We start from the raw sequence: 18,075 nt of genomic DNA, 5'->3' as shown, positions 1-18,075 counted from the left end.
ATTAGCTTACAGCTGTCTACATTTTAAACAAACGGAATTTCACGTATGAAATGTGCCGCATTCTCAATGAAACAATGAAAACACGGATGAAAAAAATGGAGTAGTCAAGAGCCAGTGCTGTCATCTGTCTGATTAGGCACCGCACAAGGACTCAAAGAATCAATGTCAATAACAGAAAGTCACTCGGCAACAATGTCAACAATGGGTCCATCGTTCAAGTCGTTTATATCGAACAAAAATGTCTCCGTTTTCCACAATTAGTGGATTCATCCCAAAAAAATCATTAATAACTTCCATCAGTTGAGGCCCTAGTGACAGTCAGCGTTGATACAGGTTCTTTTCGGGATCATTTTCAGTAATAATCAAAACAGTAAAACAGAGGGCTCCTGCAAAAAAAACCCAACAAAAACAAAACAAAACGCAGGGTTGTCCGACAAAAAGTGTTGACGTAGGATCAAGATCATCTCAATGAAGCGATGATGAAATGACGTGATCATTTTCCAGAGTAGTAAAATCCTTCCTAATAATATTATAAACCACTCTGCAGTGCTTTGTCATCCTCAAACTCAAGGGTCTATTACTCCGACTGGACTTTAATGGATCATGTTCATACTGCAGCATGTGATCAGTACGACACTGTTTTTGTCTTATTTATACTGCTCAGTCTCTTTAATCATACGTTTAACATTTTAAGCTGTCGATATTATATATAGGTCTACCGGAGACTGGGCACGTGTTGGTTTTGTGCCTAAATACTGAAAAAAAAGAAAAATCCTTCCAATTTTATAAGTAACTTCAGAGTGAAACCTAGCAAAAACGTTGTCTCTACCTAAAAAAATGCAATGTTCCCATGCTAAGTTAGCTTACTTTTCAAGTTCCGAGTAGCAAAACCAGGCTAGATAGTTGGCCCGCCACTGAAATGACTATTCTCACAAATGCACAAAAAGAGAGTCTTTGCCTGTTGCAGTATAGTTTCAGTGCGGTGAGTTCCAGTTGGCTCACTAATCAAGAATAAGTATAGCTCATCCCACATTGTTGTCAGTGATTCCTTGTTTAACTTTTGCCTCCAGAGCAGCTCTGCCTCCGAGAGCCGTTTATAGAACAACAACTGCAATCCGTTCGAAAATTAGCCGTCACAACATTATCTTTAGAAGAGGTTCTCTGGAGCTTAATGTGGAAATCGGTATGTTTCACTGACATGCGTGTCTCCATCCTCTTCTGAGGACAGTAAGTCAGCTTGATGATAAGTAATAAGCTATGCTTATGATGATAGTCCAGAGGCTAAGTGTCGTACATCAATCCACTCAGTGTCAGCTCGTATCAGCTCTGCTGTTTGCCTTTGTTGGAGGAGCTCTCGCCCCGGGAGAAATCTCTTTACCACTGACTCTTCATACTTTATCTCCTCTTCACCCTGGCTCTGCTTCTTTATCGCTCTGCTTCTATCACTGTGCATCTGCCTCTTTCTTACAGTACATTTAGTTGCATCATGTCTTAATATTACTCATTACCTCCCAGACCAAAGTGAGCCGAATGCCATTTTGATATACTACATCCATTACGCTACGGTCAGCGCAAACGTACACACACACACACACACACACACACACACACACACACACACACAGTTCTTTTGCAAGTTTGATCTATAGATCTTAGCTGTTGGCGCCCTTGGGCAAGTTGTTACACCGATGATTACTATAGTCGAGCAGTTCCGCAACTGACATTACAGGAATGTGGTAGTACTGGAGGACCGCCAGGTGTGATTGTGTGTGTGCTGCAACAGCGGTAGCCGTGCAAACTCTCCTCCAGGCAAGTGTAAAGGTGTGTTTGTTCACCAAGGTGGTATTTTGGTTCATAAGTCTGTCATTGATAGCCCCGTGAAATGACTGTGAGGTGCATTTTAAATGAGAAATGAAATCTCAGGCAATCATTACAGGTTACAGTGAAGGTTCCACACGCACCATTATTATCTCCTCACGCACAGCTGTGACGCTAAAATCAACAACACCAGAACTCTTCCCACTCCTCCTGGGACAAAACCATATCAGAAGGCGGTTCCCTGCTGTAATGCACCGGTTTGAAGGTCATTGCATTATAATCAGTATGAGAGCACACGGTACGGAGTGGAGGGCCGTGTTGTGATGTGGTCGCTCTGACTTGTTTGTTGTTCCTCGACCCTGCCTGTGACTCTCTCGTCAACCGCACGCTAGTTCAGGACGTGGAAAGACCAACTCACCGTGCGCTCGGTGCACAGCCTTACTCGTGCACCCACCTCACCTCAGTTTACCCATCCTTTTATTTTCCCCCATCTGAAGTTATTGTACACGTTATAACATCAAGCTGATGGCGATTGTGGGTCCTCCTGCGGGGGCGTCCCCCTGACTGGCTGTGGGAGGCCGGTGTTTGACACATACCATAACGCATAATCCCGTTTAAATTGATCTAAAATGTAAACCATAATAGCTAGAGAATTCATTCCCTTTTGCAGCAGAAAGCCAAGTCATGTTGTATACAGAACAATACTTTTATTTTTCTTTTTAAGTTATGGTTTATTCACTTTCACAGCCTTTTATCTTAGGCTGTTCAGATTTTAGGGATATGAAGCATTTTAAGAGAATCCAGGAAGTGACATCACAATAAGCGAAATACCAATGTCGGCGCTGATTAAATACTATCAAAACGCCTTTGCACTCTGCTCATAATGATACTTTGTTCATGTTTCTACATTCAGAATAGTTTGTGTGTTTATTTAATAGAATTTGATAGAAAAAAATGTCAAATATTTGTGTTATATTTTGTATTTATGACACAATTTCAATACTTTTAGCAATTATTATGGTTTATTGACTTGCATAACCTTTTAGCTTAGGCTGCACAGATTTAAGCGATATGAAGCATTTGAAGACACTCCAAGAATACCACAATAATGTAATATTAATACAAAATAACGGAGGCACTGGCCGACCAAAGAAAACTATTTAAAGTCATGTCTGAATGTTCACATTGCTGTTGGTTACCCCCATGATGATCATTGACTGGAAGTCATGTGGTTTTTTTTTTTTTGTGTGTGTTCTGGTTCATTACCCTCACTCCGAGGGCAAAATAGATTACAGCAGAAACGAGAGCAGAAGCCTACTGGACTGGACCGGAGTGTAACACACAGAGCACAGCGAAGGAGAAAAGAATCAGATAATATACAGACAGAGCGGAACACAGAGCCATGTTTCCTTGACAGAACAGGTCTGAGTCAAATGCACTTTTAGCAGGAAATGGGACAATAAAGAGCAGAGCAGTTCAACGCGCAGAACAGCCCAGGCGAGTGCAGCGCTGGGAGTCACATGGAACTATATATTCCTGCTCCCCCCAGCAGCCGCGCATCAGCCACGGTTCACAGATCACACACTACCCACAGTCATACACTAGCAGATAATCTAACCAGTGTTCAAGCCCACAGATTTAGCTCTGAGGTGTTTTGGGGTTTTTTTTCCTCTCCTCTGTGTCTGTGTGTGGGGCTGGGAGCGAGCCTCAGGAGAGAGCAGCCCACTTATAGAGACGTAATCTTACGGAAAAAAAAAAAAGAAAAAGAAAAAAGTCATGCACTGTATTGTCTCCACAAAGCGGTTGCTGCAGTGTGTAGGTCATGCCAGTAGAAGCTGAGGTGTTCAAGGGCAATTTAAAGCTGTTTTCATGCCACCACAGCAGTGCTTTCACACTGACACTTAAGTATATGTGTGTTAGGTACTAAATGACTCAACTAAATAACTCATTTAAAAGTATTTTAGCTGTATTACATCAATGATAAGCTGTTACAAAGGAACTGGTGCTTTAGAACTGTATATCTACAGAGTAACAGCGTCTCAGCCTTTGTTATGAATAATATCAAGGCCACATTTGAAATTTAAAGCTGCACGAATCAACGTTTTCTATATTTACAATGGATCAAATGACCACGTGTAATGTGAAAGTGAAGCCTACAAAGAATTATCACCCCATGTTTGCACCTCCCGTCAGCTCTATCGCGCTTTGCTTTGGCTTTTGGGACCTCCGACTTGCGGTTTTGGTCTCACAGCCCCCAACCGTGTCCCGAGATGCAGCAGGCAAACTGTTTTTATAAAGCCGCTGTTACGCCAGACGGACACAGTTAGCCATTAGCCATTAGCCTAGTCAATGCAGCGGAGCATTTAGCAGCAGATAGTTTTCTCAGGAGCTGGTGGACACTAAAGCAGAGCTAAAAGGAGAGTCAATATCAGACGTGTAAAGAGCAACTAGGTCGTTGGCTACAACAACTTTATAAGGCAACATGTATATCAGTGTTGTGTTTACAGCTTGGCCCAAGTGGCAAAAAACAACAGAAAAAAATGATATTCCTAAAAGCCATTTAAATGATGCTTTATTGCATGACGTAAATTACAAAATTACATTCTCTCAGTGTCCGAGAGACAGCCGTGACCCGTAGTCACGACAGCAGGCCTTTTCCATTTTGTCACGGCAGGAAGATCACAGGTGTGCGGCTGCGCTCCATTTAGGTGAGCCCGTTGCAGGCTTCTGCTGCTGTGCAATCTGGCCTTACTGACTTACGCTTAATGGAACTGAGGCATCGTTAATGTTATTAGTGAGTTACACCTGCTTCCTGTTGTAACAGGTCCAAGTCTCCTGTGGGGGGGGGGGGGGGGGGGTGCCTTGGTCAACGACCTGTGGCTTCTCTCCATATTGTGCCAAGTGCTTCTTTTGAAATAGACTTCTGAGGACTGATCAGGCCAACACACACACGCACTATTCGCACAAGAAAGATCAGAAGCACCGTTTTTCTGAATGAATGAGGTTTACTAATACTCCATGCGGCCCTCATCAGAGATTAGGAATTGGCAAATAATTGAGAGTTGTTTACAGAATTGCTCATGTTGGTATGGCCTTAAATCCCAGTGGTGGGAGCAGGGTCGGGAGCAGTGATGTCGCGTGAGTAACGCGCCGAGGCCCTGTGATGGTCCTGATGCAGCTAATCATGACACTGATAGCGGCAGTGACATAGCCACAGCTTCTGGATGGGCGGCGGCTGTGGGCGGGGGAAGCACATAAACGCACTGGCTGCCTAATCACCATTCTCTCTCCTCTTTCCTCCCTGCCTCTCTCTCTCTCTCTCTCTCTCTCTCTCTCTCTCTCTCTCTCTCTCTCTCTCTCTCTCTCTCTCTCTCTCTCTCTCTCTCTCTCTCTCACACACACACACAGGGAAACATCTCTGTGTGATTGAGTTGGACTGGCTTGTTCTCACACTCACGGTGCGTGCAGGTACATGGAAAAGATCTCTTGATATGATTGTTTGCATACAGGCACCCAGCAGATGTTTGGTTTCATCACGTGTCGCATTCAGGGATAATAGGGCTAGTGTACAGTGCGTGTGTGTGAACCACTCTAACGCCCATGTTTAAGTCCAGCGTTGGAAGCTGTATTGTGTTTTGGTGTCTCATTTTCTCACCAGCCAAGGCCGTAGTGCTGATATCTGAAACCAAATGTGCTCGGACTGCCGGGTGCTGGATTTGAGGATCTTTTGTTTGTGCTTTATCACTCTTACAGCAGCGGGGGGGGGAGGGGGGCATGGGGTAGCAGGGTGTGTGTGGAAAACTCTGCTCTGTCAACATGGAAATGGTTGACCTGCTTGCTCGGTAGCAAATCCTGTTGGTTTCCGATTGGGGCTTTTTCATTCACGCGATTGGAGCTGTTCTCGTTCTCTGACGTTGCACAAAAGTAGTTCTCGTGCTCCTCAGCACTGAATGACAGATCCGCAGTTGCGCGAGTTGCTGCAAATGCTGAAAACAATCATTCAAACAATCCTTGCCATTGTCCAACGTTTCCAGCTGTGAACATTCCAAAATTTGATACGTCCTATCTGCTGCACCCTGTGCACGAGCTGTCTGTTGTGTTGACAGCGTGCCAGCTTCCCTTTTGACTCAGGAGACAGAGAGCTGTCAACACCGAGGCGGGTGCAGCCGCAACAAACAGGTCGCACATTGTCGCGTCGGACAAACTCGTTTTTCTGGAGTGTTTCGCCCTTCCTGGAAAAAGGCGTGTCTGTTTCTACAGCTACCAAAGACATGAATGGGAAATCGTGGAGCACAGACAACGTGATTTAACCTCAGGGGACGATCCGGCCTCTCACTGTAACAGGGATTCTTGAAAACTACCTGTCTGCATAAAATGTAAACAATGACGTGATTATTTGGTACGTGGTTGTTAGTATTTAGAGAGTAATCCACGCCATACTAATGTAATCATGTTTTTATATTAACACCTTAGATAAACCCTGTAACTTAATTCGCTTATTCTTTCACACAGCTATGAAAACAGCAAAATGCATCTTAATTTTGTCAAATTGACGCGTGTGTTTTCTTCATTTTCTTTCGTTTGCAGATGTTTTCGTAACTCACAGTGCATTGAGCTCCCAAGGCCAGCGCGCAAATCTCAGTTAAAGAGCTGTCTCAAGCAGGGCAGTTTTTTTTCATGTCTTTCATTCCCAACTAAAAAGTTATGTGGTTTAAAGAAAGGATCAAAACATTATTTTGTTTTTATCAAAAGTCTGCCTCTGAAACACCTCCATTCATCGGGCATTTCTTTACCAAGATTTAATCCAGGATCACAAGGAGATCCAGTGAACCTCACACACAGACACACCCTCGCTGTTCTCTCTATCACTGTCCCTCCCACACACACACACACACCCATTTCCACACATATAGTTGTGCAGATTGTGCAGTATGGGAGACAGTGGACAGGATTGTCACAGTTTGTCTTGTCAGCTCTGTGCTGCAACAGGACAGTAATCTCTATATCAGCACCTTTTACATACACACAGTGTCACAATCACCATGAAAACCCCACAGTTTCCTTGCTCACACACCCGAAAACACACACACACACACACGTGGAGACAAAGGCAATGTTGTCCTGTCGAGGTCAACTGCTGTCACGGGGCTGTTGAACAACGTCAGTCTGTCATGGTGTCTGAATGGCGCTGTCGCCCTCTGTCTCAACAAGACAAACACGCAGCCATTTATAGTTATTAACAATAAAATGGCCGGGGCTTTTATTCAAACGCGCACATCTGCATCTGTACACACACTACATGCGTCATGGGAGACACGCTTTGACTGAAAGGCTGTGAGAATGGCGACAGCGCCAGATTGTAATGACAGCATGCTTCTGTAAATCCACCGACGCCCTCATGAGGAGTTGTGGCTGTGAAAGTTCTGTAGATGAGCATTAGGCTGCATTAGGTGTGTGTGTGTGTGTGTGTGTGTGTGGGGGGGGGGGTTATTCTCCCAAGGCGTCAAGACATCGCCGTCCCTCCCTTGACTTCTGCATGTTGATGTCTACTTGTCTGTAAGTCAGCATGACAGCGTGACAGAGCGATGAGGGCCTTGAAGGAGAGATGAGTGCCAGGCAAAGAAGGGATGACAGGAGGGAGGAGGGGCGCGGCGAGAGGCAGGGAACAGGGATGGCAGGAGATGAAGGGGGGGGGGGGGGGGGGGGTGTGCCAGGGGCTGCGATGACTGATGAAAAGTCAATACTGCTTTGAGGAATAATGTGTATGTGATTGCTTCCGGTTGTACGTGTGCATGCATGGGTTACGCGCATATGCAGAAAATTAAAAGATAACCACTGTGATGAACAGTGTCAGAGGGAAAATCCTCAAAACTTGTTGCATGAAACAGAGTTTTGACCTGCAGCAATTGCAACAAAATTGAACTCCTGCTTGTCCTTTTAAGTATATAAATATTTCATGGCCATTTTATTACCTGGAACAGTAAAAAGAAAGCCGTTTTAATTAGGACCGCCTGCATGATGTTTCTTTCTAGCTCACAGTAATATACTTGCCCATGTCCTTATTCTAGAAATTCTTCATTCTGGAGGCTTATTCCATGTATTTGTGCCTTTGTTTCTTAGTATTAGATTCTCGAAGCCTACAGAAAGTTGCCAAGCAAATGAGACGCATTATCCTTATTGGATTAGAGTTGATTAGAGCATCCACATCTCCGTGGCTGCTTTATTGTGTCTCGCAGGCCGGGGAGTCACCGGCTAAGTCTGTACAACTTTGATACAAACCATTATCATGATTTGCAGCAGCTTCAACATTCTTTACATACTTTTAAATCTCTTTCCGCAGGACACAAGCACACCTGAGGTCTGATGCTTCCCGCCATCACCATGGAAACGGAGGCCAGTCACATGCTGGAGGCGGCGCTGGAGCAGATGGACGACATCATCGCAGGTAAGAGCCCGCAAAGTGGCGTGGGAGTTACTGGGGGAAAATGTGCTCTTCGTTTTCTCCGGTGCTGGTTGCGGCGTCACAAGTGAGATGCTGCAGGGCGAGAGGGAGTCACAGGGTCTCACATGCTGTGGTCCTAGCAACCGATATCTGCACACAAACGGGCTTCTCTCTGCATCAGAATAACCCTGCTCCAGGGGTCACGGTGCTCCACAGATAACCACAAGGTCTGGTTTGCTGTAAGGAGCAGCAAAGCCTCTAGGCGTCACCAGAGAGGCTTGTAGTCTCTTACAATAAGTACTTGCTATATACCAGGGGTATTCAACTAAAATTCGAAGAGGTCTAGTTAGAGAACATTTCCTCAAGCAAAGGTCCGGAACGTCATCATGTCTAACTTGCGTTGTGATTTAGTGTGATATATATTGAAGTCAAAGTTTAAAATCCCTTAATAATTTATTGATTATAGGTCCGGGTCCGTATAGGACGGCGTCTGGGTCCAGACTCGGTCCGCGGTCCGCCTGTTACTGACCTATGCTATATACTAATGCTACTTTGCCGATAAGAATATGCCGAAGAATGTCTACGACTGCATGGAGACGAAGAGTTAGTAGTTGCTATGGCCGGGGAGTTCACAGGAAGCTGGAACTGCCTCACAATAAAAGCCTTGCAATAGCTGACTAGTGGAAAGCATTTAACATGCCAAGTATCTGAATCAGAAATGACGAAAACTAGAATTAAATCCGACAAGGATTGACAAGGAGAAGTACAAGGAAAAAGATGTATTATATCATTTTGTGATCACCAGGAGGCGCAACATATATCACACATACATATTTTGCAGGTGCTGGGTAACAATAAGCTCCGCAAACACAGCGCTTCTTCTTTAATTCTTTACGGACTCGACAACACCTCGACCACCGACGGTCCTCCTCGTGTAAAGGTGAGGGCGCGCGCAACCTCGTGCATGCGTATGTAGGCCACGGTGCATAATTCGCAATTTGCATGTGAAAACAAAGGGGCTGGTTATCTCGCTACTGAGATCACTCAATACCTCCTTCATTTCCATTGTATGTTGCATTGTGGGACAATAGGGCAACATCACACTGGAAAATCTGGGGCTTTAAGGATGGCAAGCATACTTTTTTTTCCCCTCTTATAATCACTACAGAGAATGCCGCTTTGCTCAGCTGTAGCCTTCATTTTTGTTCATGTGTGCATTTTTTTTATTTTAGGCTGTATGTTTTTGAGTATGGAGTCCTTCAGATTGTTGGCCAAAACTGTAACAGCAGGTTAATAATTGGTAAACTAGTGTGCTTCACCTGGTTCTCTGTGTTTGCACGTGTAACTGGGGATTTAACTAACAGTGGGGTTTAATGTTTAATGCGGTCCACCGACAGTATGTGACAAAACAAACGTTGAGAGGAGCAAAGTATCACAGAGGAAAGGAGAGAGAGGTGTGTGTGTGTGTGTGTGTGTGTGTGTGTGTGTGTGTGTCATCTCACCCTGAGGATCAACATACCACCGTCTCCCATGAAGCACCCGTGGACTAAAGAGGGTCCACTGAAGCTCGGAAGCTCGCAGAGGCACTGCCGCTAGCCCAAAACACGCTGACCTCATCGAGTGCTCTGAGTTTGCTGTTCCGGCTCTCAGTGACCACAAATAGAAATACATTAAAAATCCCATTAGCGATAACATCAGCCAATCACTAACAAGGAAATTAGAGACACTTATCAACAGAATTTAGATATGTTGGTCATATTGCATTCCATAATCAACAGTTTTTTTTTTCTTTTTTTCTTTTTCTTTCTGGTTAAGCATCTTGTGGGAACACAAGCGAAAGCTCTCCACTGGTTGATGACTTTGATGTTGGCGTTGTTGTCGATGTGATTGAAACAGTGTCGCCATTTACTGTGCGCAGTCCCAGTTCTCCCCATTAACTCCTCCCCACACTACAGAGTGGCCTTCAGGGGATAAAACGTGGAATAAAAGTGCATGTAATAGCTGCTGTAGCCTGCATCTCAACTGAGTTCACAGTGTGGGAGTAATGTCCTCCACTGTGTGCTCGGGCCCAAACACGCTGCAGTCTGCGTGGATGGAGAGTTGAATGGGTTCATGTTCATGTTTGTTTCCAGGTTCACATTGTAAATGCTCATGTTCAACCCCCCCCCCCTCCAACCAGCCTGGAGATATTTGTTTATAGTATGGGCAGTAGATGCGGCAGTGAGTTAGTGCAAAATGTCCCACTGTCACTGTTCATACTCCATCCTGTAAGGCTCCTTCTGGGCTTTTTGAGACTCAAATCCTGTATCCGTCATATAAGGTCACATCTGGGTATACAGCTATATGATATTTCCTTGGACTATTTATTTAAGCTGTGCAGTGATGAGATGTGATCTTTGTCCTTATTTTACTCGCGTACACCAAGATTTCAGTTCTTAGCTCCCTCTCAGCGAACGCTGTTTTTATTATGTACTCTGCTGTGCTTATTCATTTTGGACTCCACATACTGTATGGAGGACCTGTAATGTGTGGCTGTTTTTCAGAGTCACAATTATTTGAGTGCATCCAGATGTGTGTCTGTGTGTGTGTGTGTGTGCGTGTGTGTGTGTGTGTGTGTGTGTGTGTGTGGGTGGGTGCCAGGGAAATGATCCAGGTGACACATGGACATTTTGGAAACATGCAGGAGGATGTATGGCTCTGATTAAATCCTGCTTTCCTAGTGTTCAAAGCTCCATTCTAGGTCTCCTTGCAAATAGTCTGGTAATCCACCTGAGAGATTAGTTTCGTCTTGCAGTAATGTTTCAGTCTTGAAGAATGGATTTAATAATCTGTCTGTGATAAGTAATTATCTCTCCTCTCCCGCACACTCTCCAGGTTCGAAAGCCGCAGCAGTGGAGTTTTCCAACAGCATGTACGACCTGGATTCTCCCGTCAGCGCTGGTCCGCTGCAGGTTGTTCAATTAGCCGAGGACCTCAAACTTGCCTTGGAGCTCCAACCCAACCAGGAGGGGAGGGACAGCCTCAGAGCACAATTACCCGCAGAAACAGCACAGGCTCTCATTGACTGGCTGCAGGCTGGAACTGTGAGTACATTGTGTGCTTCAAATCAGCTCGTCTTATTTGTGGTCTTCAGATAATGTTTGCCCTCTGCAGCGTGGTGTTGAAAAACCAAGCTGCGGCCACGGCAACTGGAGATGTCACACTTCATTCATCAGTTTCATATCAAGCTGCAAGTCTTTTTAATGAGCAGTCAAAGGGAATTTGTTTCCAGTTTGTGTAACATTATTTCAGCATGGAGGCTTGTCTGTTCATCTTTGACTTTTCTTTGTGGTTCATCGTTGTTAAAAACGCATGAAGAAATAGCTGAGGATGAGCATCAGCTCAGATTGCTCGGTTCATGTTGTTCTGCTCCTCAAGCATGAGGAACTGTTTCCTTATCCCCACAAAGCATCGCGCTTTGTTGCTGCTTTCACTGCAGATTGTGTTGTCCTCACTCTCCGTGAACAGTTCTCTTGGAAACCTCAGGCCAACACCTGAAGTCTCACGAGGTTTGTTTAGTCAGCGCCTCCAGAGTTTAAATGGCATTTGTATCACATGCACTAGTCCTGACGCACCAAGTCTCGCTATCGATGAAGTTGGCTTGTCCTTGGCTGCGTGATGTAGAGCCACTGCTCATTGTCCCTGAAGCTTAATAAGGCTAATATTATGTTTCTTAAGAACATAAAAATGCCTTCTGATAGCAGAGGCGCTGGATTTGTGGGAAACCCTGAAGTCGTAGCATTTGTGTGTCCCAAGCAGCAGAGAAAACAGCACAGTGTCCAGGCTGTTTTATGACATTAAAATTGAACGCAACACACACAAATCTCAGTTGCCGTGTGAAGCTGTATTGAGGCACAGCAGTGCTTTGACCTAAACGCCAATTTCAGCATGCAACATGCTCACAATGACAATGCTAACATGCCGATGTTTAGGAGGTGTAATGTTTACCCTGTTCACCATCATTGTTCAGTGTGCTGGCGTGCTAAAACTTGCTAATTAGCCCTAAGCTCAAAGTACAGCTGAGGCTGATGGGGAAAAATGTTAGTTTTCCGGGTATTTAGTCACGAACCAAATGATCGGACACGTTTAAATTTTGTTCCGTTGATCGAAGCCACAAAAGAGGAAAACAGTTGGACTCGTCCTCTGGGGACCATGAATATCTGGAGAAAATCTCACAGGAGTCAATCCAATAGCTGTTGAGATATTTCAGTCTGAACCAGCAGATGGACGCATGGATTGCCGTCCACGATAGCAAGGCTGAAAATACAGCTTTTTAGATTTTACATCTCTTGTGTCAATAGCCGGAGAGTTTATAGAGCTGCTCATTTTAGATTTGCAGTGAAACTTGCCACTGTCCTTCGAGATTACACAGCTGGCTAAGAGATTGCACTGTGTGCTCAGTGCGCACGTCTCTGTGAATAAAAGTTGCGCTCGCTTGCACTCAGAGCAGGATGGGTTGCCTGGTGACGCACAAGTTACATAAGTATATTCATTGTGATGGTTTGGAAGTTGGCGGTCCCGGAGAAACAAGAGTCAAACATGCAACATGCGATCCGAAAGAACCAGCTGTTTTTTACGTTGAAAGGCCTCCTTCGGCAGGGAGCATTCACGTTTAGAGTGCACGGTGGCTTTCTTTATGCTCGTCTTTCGAGGTCCGAGTTATTCATGGCACATTAGAAAAGAGAGGCTGGATTCACCTGTTCATTCAGCAGTGATCAGAGCAGGAGGCCGGGTTCAGAGGAGTGCTGGTCCAGGATCACGAACATAAATCTGCTTTCACTTCTATATTTTTCTACACCTCTTAACGGTCACGTCCATTTAGTTTTATGCTTCTGTATTTTTTTTTTTTTTTTTTGGTGAATTCAAACCAAGCCTGTGTCACCTCAGAAATGTGATCAAAACCAAACTATTGTGCTTTAGGTATAGTCTTCATGTAAGCATATGAACAATACCTACCTTGGTGTAGATGCACTGCATGTGAAACACAGGATAGAGGCCAGTAGAGACTGCCAGTCTCTCAGTGATACTGTATATTTGACTGTCTAATACCCAATGTGAACAGTGGTAGAGCTTTAAGGAGGAATATGACAAAGTTGAGTGATTTTGGCGGCGAAGAAACAACTCATCTGTCATGTCGTGTCTTCACAGTAGGGGGACAGTCGCAGCGGGGTCAGAGGGAGAGGAGAGGAATGTCGCTGCTGCGCTACAGAACAGCTAGTCTCTGCTGCAGGAGGTTGGCGTGTCTCTGTGAGGATGAACTCAGGGTTCATCTGTCTCAGTCTGACACCAGCTTCCTCATTTGTTCACCCGTTTCGCCATCCGTCCATTCTTTCTTTCTTTCTTTCTTTCTTTCTTTCTTTCCTTCTTTCTTCTTTCTTTCTTTCTATGTCAGCTTGATACAATAAAGGTATGAATTAACAACATCGCCAAATCCTCCCATTGGCCGTCGCCACCTTGGATTTTTGGAACCAGATGTGACCATATTTGGACGAGAGGATGGAGCAGGGGATCTGAGGACCGGAAGACAATATGCACGCCCACCTATACTGAAGTGGCTGCTAACACAGTTAGCTTGTAAATGTGCTTAACCTAAAAAATGAATCGTCTTTTAGTACAACCAAGCGCCACTCTCCTGACTGACAGGTTGTTGCCGTGTTTGTGACCATCACAAGGTAGCCACGCCCTAAAGCATACCCTGCTTTACTCCATTTGACTCTAAACCATTATTTACAAAATGAACATCACGCTGTATTGAAGAAGACTTGAAACAAGCGATTGAGACCATGAAGTCATCAGGAAAATGTTCACTGAGGTAATAAATCAAGTGAGAAGCAGGGTCATTTTCTCACAGACATTGGAAAGAATGCAGGTTCATCATTACTATGGCACAGCTTTGTTTGCAACTACAGTTCCAGTGTTTTCACAGCGAGGGAAGGAGGGAAGGGAGCAAGGGGAGAGGTTCGGGGCGGGTTCCATTAAGTTTTCCTCAGAGACACCATTACAACTCTATGGACTGTTATCAACATCCTGCGCTGGGCCGCCTCCCTCACACCCTCCGTCTGTCCTGCGTGACCTCTCGGCCGTTCTAAATTCTCTGCCCCCCCCCCCCCCCCACTCGTTTCTTTTTCACTGCATACTGCTACTCTCTCCTCCTCATTGCTGCTCTGCGTGTTTGGACACCCTCCCTCTTACTTTGTGACGCGAGTCTGTTTGTAAATGAGGTACTTAGTGTAGCAGTCAGGCACTCAAGGACCGCTCAGGACTGTTAAGGTAAGGTCAAACTGCTCAAACACCGTCAAATGATTCTAAATGTTTGGTGTTTTTTTTAGCTGTTTTGTAACCTCATGACTGAATTTGATGTACTATACTTGCAATGCCACATAGAAAGAAGATCTATTTTTCCCTGTTTTTGCAAATGACAAATGTGACGTTTTGAATTTTGTGTGTTTCTCTGCTGAATTCACTGACGAACAGCCATTGTGGATTGAGTTGTATGTGGTTGTTTGTCGTGCTGTTGCTGAGTGTTGTCCTGCAGAGGCTGCTGTTTTCTGCTCTGAAAGCAGTGCGAAGACTTTCACACACTGACTGAGGCTGAAAAGGGAGAGCGGATCTTGGATCCAGTTCAGCAGCTTTTTCAGCTCCTACATTGTTTCAACAGCAGATGTCTCACATGTTGCACGCCGTCACTGGCCAACCCTCCCTCCCTCTTTTTCTTTCTTTCTTTCTTTGTTTCTTACTTTGATTCCTCCAGCTCTCTCTCTCCCCCTTATCTCCCCCTCTCTTATTCACTCCTCCCTTCCTCCTCCAAGCTGTCCCAATTTTTCCCTCCCTAGCTCAGTGTTGTTTGTGCTGTTGCTGACATACATGCAGGGTAACGTGACGGCGTCGTCTTTATTCATCTATTCATCTATTCATCTATTAATTTACTTTATTTGTGCTAAGCATATATAAATATATATATATATATATATATATATAGAGCAGCAGCTACTTTGGCTTGTGACCTCTTCACAGATTGCGTTTGTTTACTGGTTCTGGCCAATTCATCCGAGGAGTGACCTTTTTTCCCCTTGTTTTATCTGAATAAGTTTTAGAGGTAAAACGATCTGGTAATGGAAAGTCTGAAAATTAAACATAATTCGGTATAGCAGAAATGTGTTTTCTTCTGCTTTCCTGTCCTCTGAACCCTTGTGGGGGTCGCGACCCTCAGGTCGTTCGTCTTAAGTGAAACTTCTTTAATTATACTAGCAAACTCTTCAATACACTGTGTATAAAAGCCAATCGGTTTAGATTTTTGCTATTTTTTTAACCATAAAATGTACTTGGATGTTTTGTAAAGGGGCAGATTGGTTTACAGTAAATATTTGCCCTGATGTTATGTCCCCCTCACATGCATACCTTGTTGTGTTTCCTGCTGCACACTTGTTGACTCTTGTTCACCACAGTTTACGGTAAACAAGGTGCTCCAGTTGTGAGCACACCCCAGAATACCCAGTTTCACATTTTTCCAAGTCATTTTATGCCTTTTATTAGAGTGGACAGTCCACCAGGGCACCCTGTCTAGTTTGGACAATAAAAATAAATAAATAAATAAAAATTCACCAGACAAAAAATGTCGGTATTGGACAATTCTGCAAAATCAAGGATTACATTTAGAGTCGACATTTGTTTTACATCCAGTCTCTCTTCCTGCAATATCTGTGCATGGCCACTGCGGTGTGGTTAAGGTTAGAGTTAGGCAACAAACACAAGTTGGTTATGGTTTGGAAAAGATCATGGTTGCATTAATAATACTGTAGGGGTTAGCAGCATTGGAAAAATGCATCAATCCATGATCCTCTTTCCAGAGGGACTATTTCTTCAGTGGAAAGCAGTTCCAGTGAAAATTGTTGGCCTGTGAATTTCAATAGCAGAGATGAACAAAAGCCTGGCAGGTTATTGAGGCGTCCAATATGTAAGGTTGGCTGCTCCCTCTTGTCCTCATCCTGTCCACCCCCCCACCCCCCTTTCCTACTCCTCCCCCGCTGACCTGGAGGAACAGGATCAAAGACATTCGTGCTCTGCAATTAGTCTGCACCCTGTGGGCTTCTCTCCAGGGGATGCTCCATGGCGAAACACACACACACTTACAGATATACACATATAAACATAGGAAGCATCATCAGTGTGTTATTGGCAGGAAGTTGCGATGCCCCGTGACTGCCGCTCATTACTGCCGACCCATAGACGTTAACAGGTCTTCAGGCGGTGTTCCTGACGCCGTTGACGGTTTTTGGAGAAGAGTTTTTCCCCCAAGTCGGCACCAGCTAGTTGACATGTTCTCTTTTTCCACACTAGCACTGAGGATCAGCAAAGTGGGGCAATTTTAAATCTTTTATCAACGTTTTTATATCTCACGCTGCTCATCTCATTTTCAGGTTGAACGTTATTTAGGCTAGCACGCAAAACTGTAGTCTTTCTGCCTTCTCTGCCTTTTCGCTTGCGATGGGGGCACATTATCACCTTTTTATAAAGTTGATATTGCTAATAAGTTAGCAAAGAGTTGCCTATTTACACATCACAGCAGACATAAAGCATTGAGAAAAGTCTGCCTCTCAGCAGCTAAATGCTCCACTTTTATCACTTGCTGGTCGCTAACTTCTGCCTGCTGCCGATGGAGCTGCTGAAAAGTTGCCGAAACTGACACCAAAACAGTGAGCTGAAAGACACTATATAAAAATGTCTGTCACTGCAGCTTTAAATACATTTTAAAGTTATCTGCGATTTTGGTGACGCACAAATGTTGAAAGCGGAACCCAAAACCATTCAGTAAGCGATATTAAAAGGATTTTGGATTGGATAAGCAGATTCAAACACTACCATGTCACGTGACATAATTTGCCATGTTATGTGACCCATCAGCCACCCTCTTGTAGTCCTTCACACTGAAAGACCGGCACACCCAGCTCCGTGCAGTGCGTGCTACATTAGGTATCTGCGCATGCGGACTTGTCGGCCTGCACATTCCATGCGCTGAGCCGCGTCGACGTCCGCGTGCTGCCCTATATTTGACCCTTGTTCACATGAGCAGGTGACGAAGTGTACGTCACAGAGAGCCTTCGCAGCTCTGCACATGTGGAAAGTATAGTTTGGGTTCATCAAAGGTACACAACACAACAACAAACACAACACAAAAGGATTATCTTATTGTCAAACATACACACACACACACACACACACACACAAACAAGTTCTTGTTATTATAAGACACTTTGAATAGCTCATAATCCACCGAGCAGTTAAAATATTCGTCAGCGTGTGTGCGTGTGTGTGTGTGTGTGTGTGTAAATGTACCTGTCATTCAGACAAATGGCTGACATTGTTATGGTGAACGGTTTTGTAAAGTACACAGGAAATGGAAACCTGAGCTAATGGGTTTAAACATGAAGATGATCAGACACAGAAAGACAGTGGGAGTGGGGGGGGGGTGTCTCTCACTTGTGCAGACAGTGTTGTGAGGTCTCCCAGCTCTGCGGCTGTAACTTAATTAAGAGAGAGCACAAGCGAGGGGGAGAGACCTGGCGTGGTTTGTGTTTGTGCTGACATTACAGCCTGTTGCTGCTTTGTTCGCGTGTCTAACATCACATGCTGCTGGTTTAGTGTGTGTGTGAGTGTGTGTTTGTGTTTGTGTGTGAGTGTGTGTGTGTGTGTGTGTGTGTGTGTGTGTGTGTGTGTGTGTGTGTCAGAGAGAGAGCGAGGGAGAATATGGGCCAAGACTCAGACACAAACAGATGACA

General features: G+C 44.7%; 1 protein-coding gene across 1 annotated transcript in view; it reads left to right on the top strand.

Annotated features, from left to right (window-relative positions):
- ppfibp2b (PPFIA binding protein 2b) overlaps positions 1 to 18,075 on the top strand; it is a 66,600-nt gene that overhangs the window by 9,335 nt on the left and 39,190 nt on the right. The window contains 2 exon segments of the mRNA XM_070907139.1: positions 8,159 to 8,263; positions 11,135 to 11,343. Of these exon segments, the coding sequence (XP_070763240.1) occupies positions 8,182 to 8,263; positions 11,135 to 11,343 (291 nt within the window). The 5' untranslated portion in view covers positions 8,159 to 8,181.

Source organism: Enoplosus armatus, chromosome 6, assembly GCF_043641665.1.
Source record: "Enoplosus armatus isolate fEnoArm2 chromosome 6, fEnoArm2.hap1, whole genome shotgun sequence".
NCBI lineage: Eukaryota > Metazoa > Chordata > Actinopteri > Centrarchiformes > Enoplosidae > Enoplosus > Enoplosus armatus.
The sequence above is the reverse complement of the archived record's forward strand: the minus strand, read 5'-3'. Positions and strand labels throughout refer to the sequence as shown.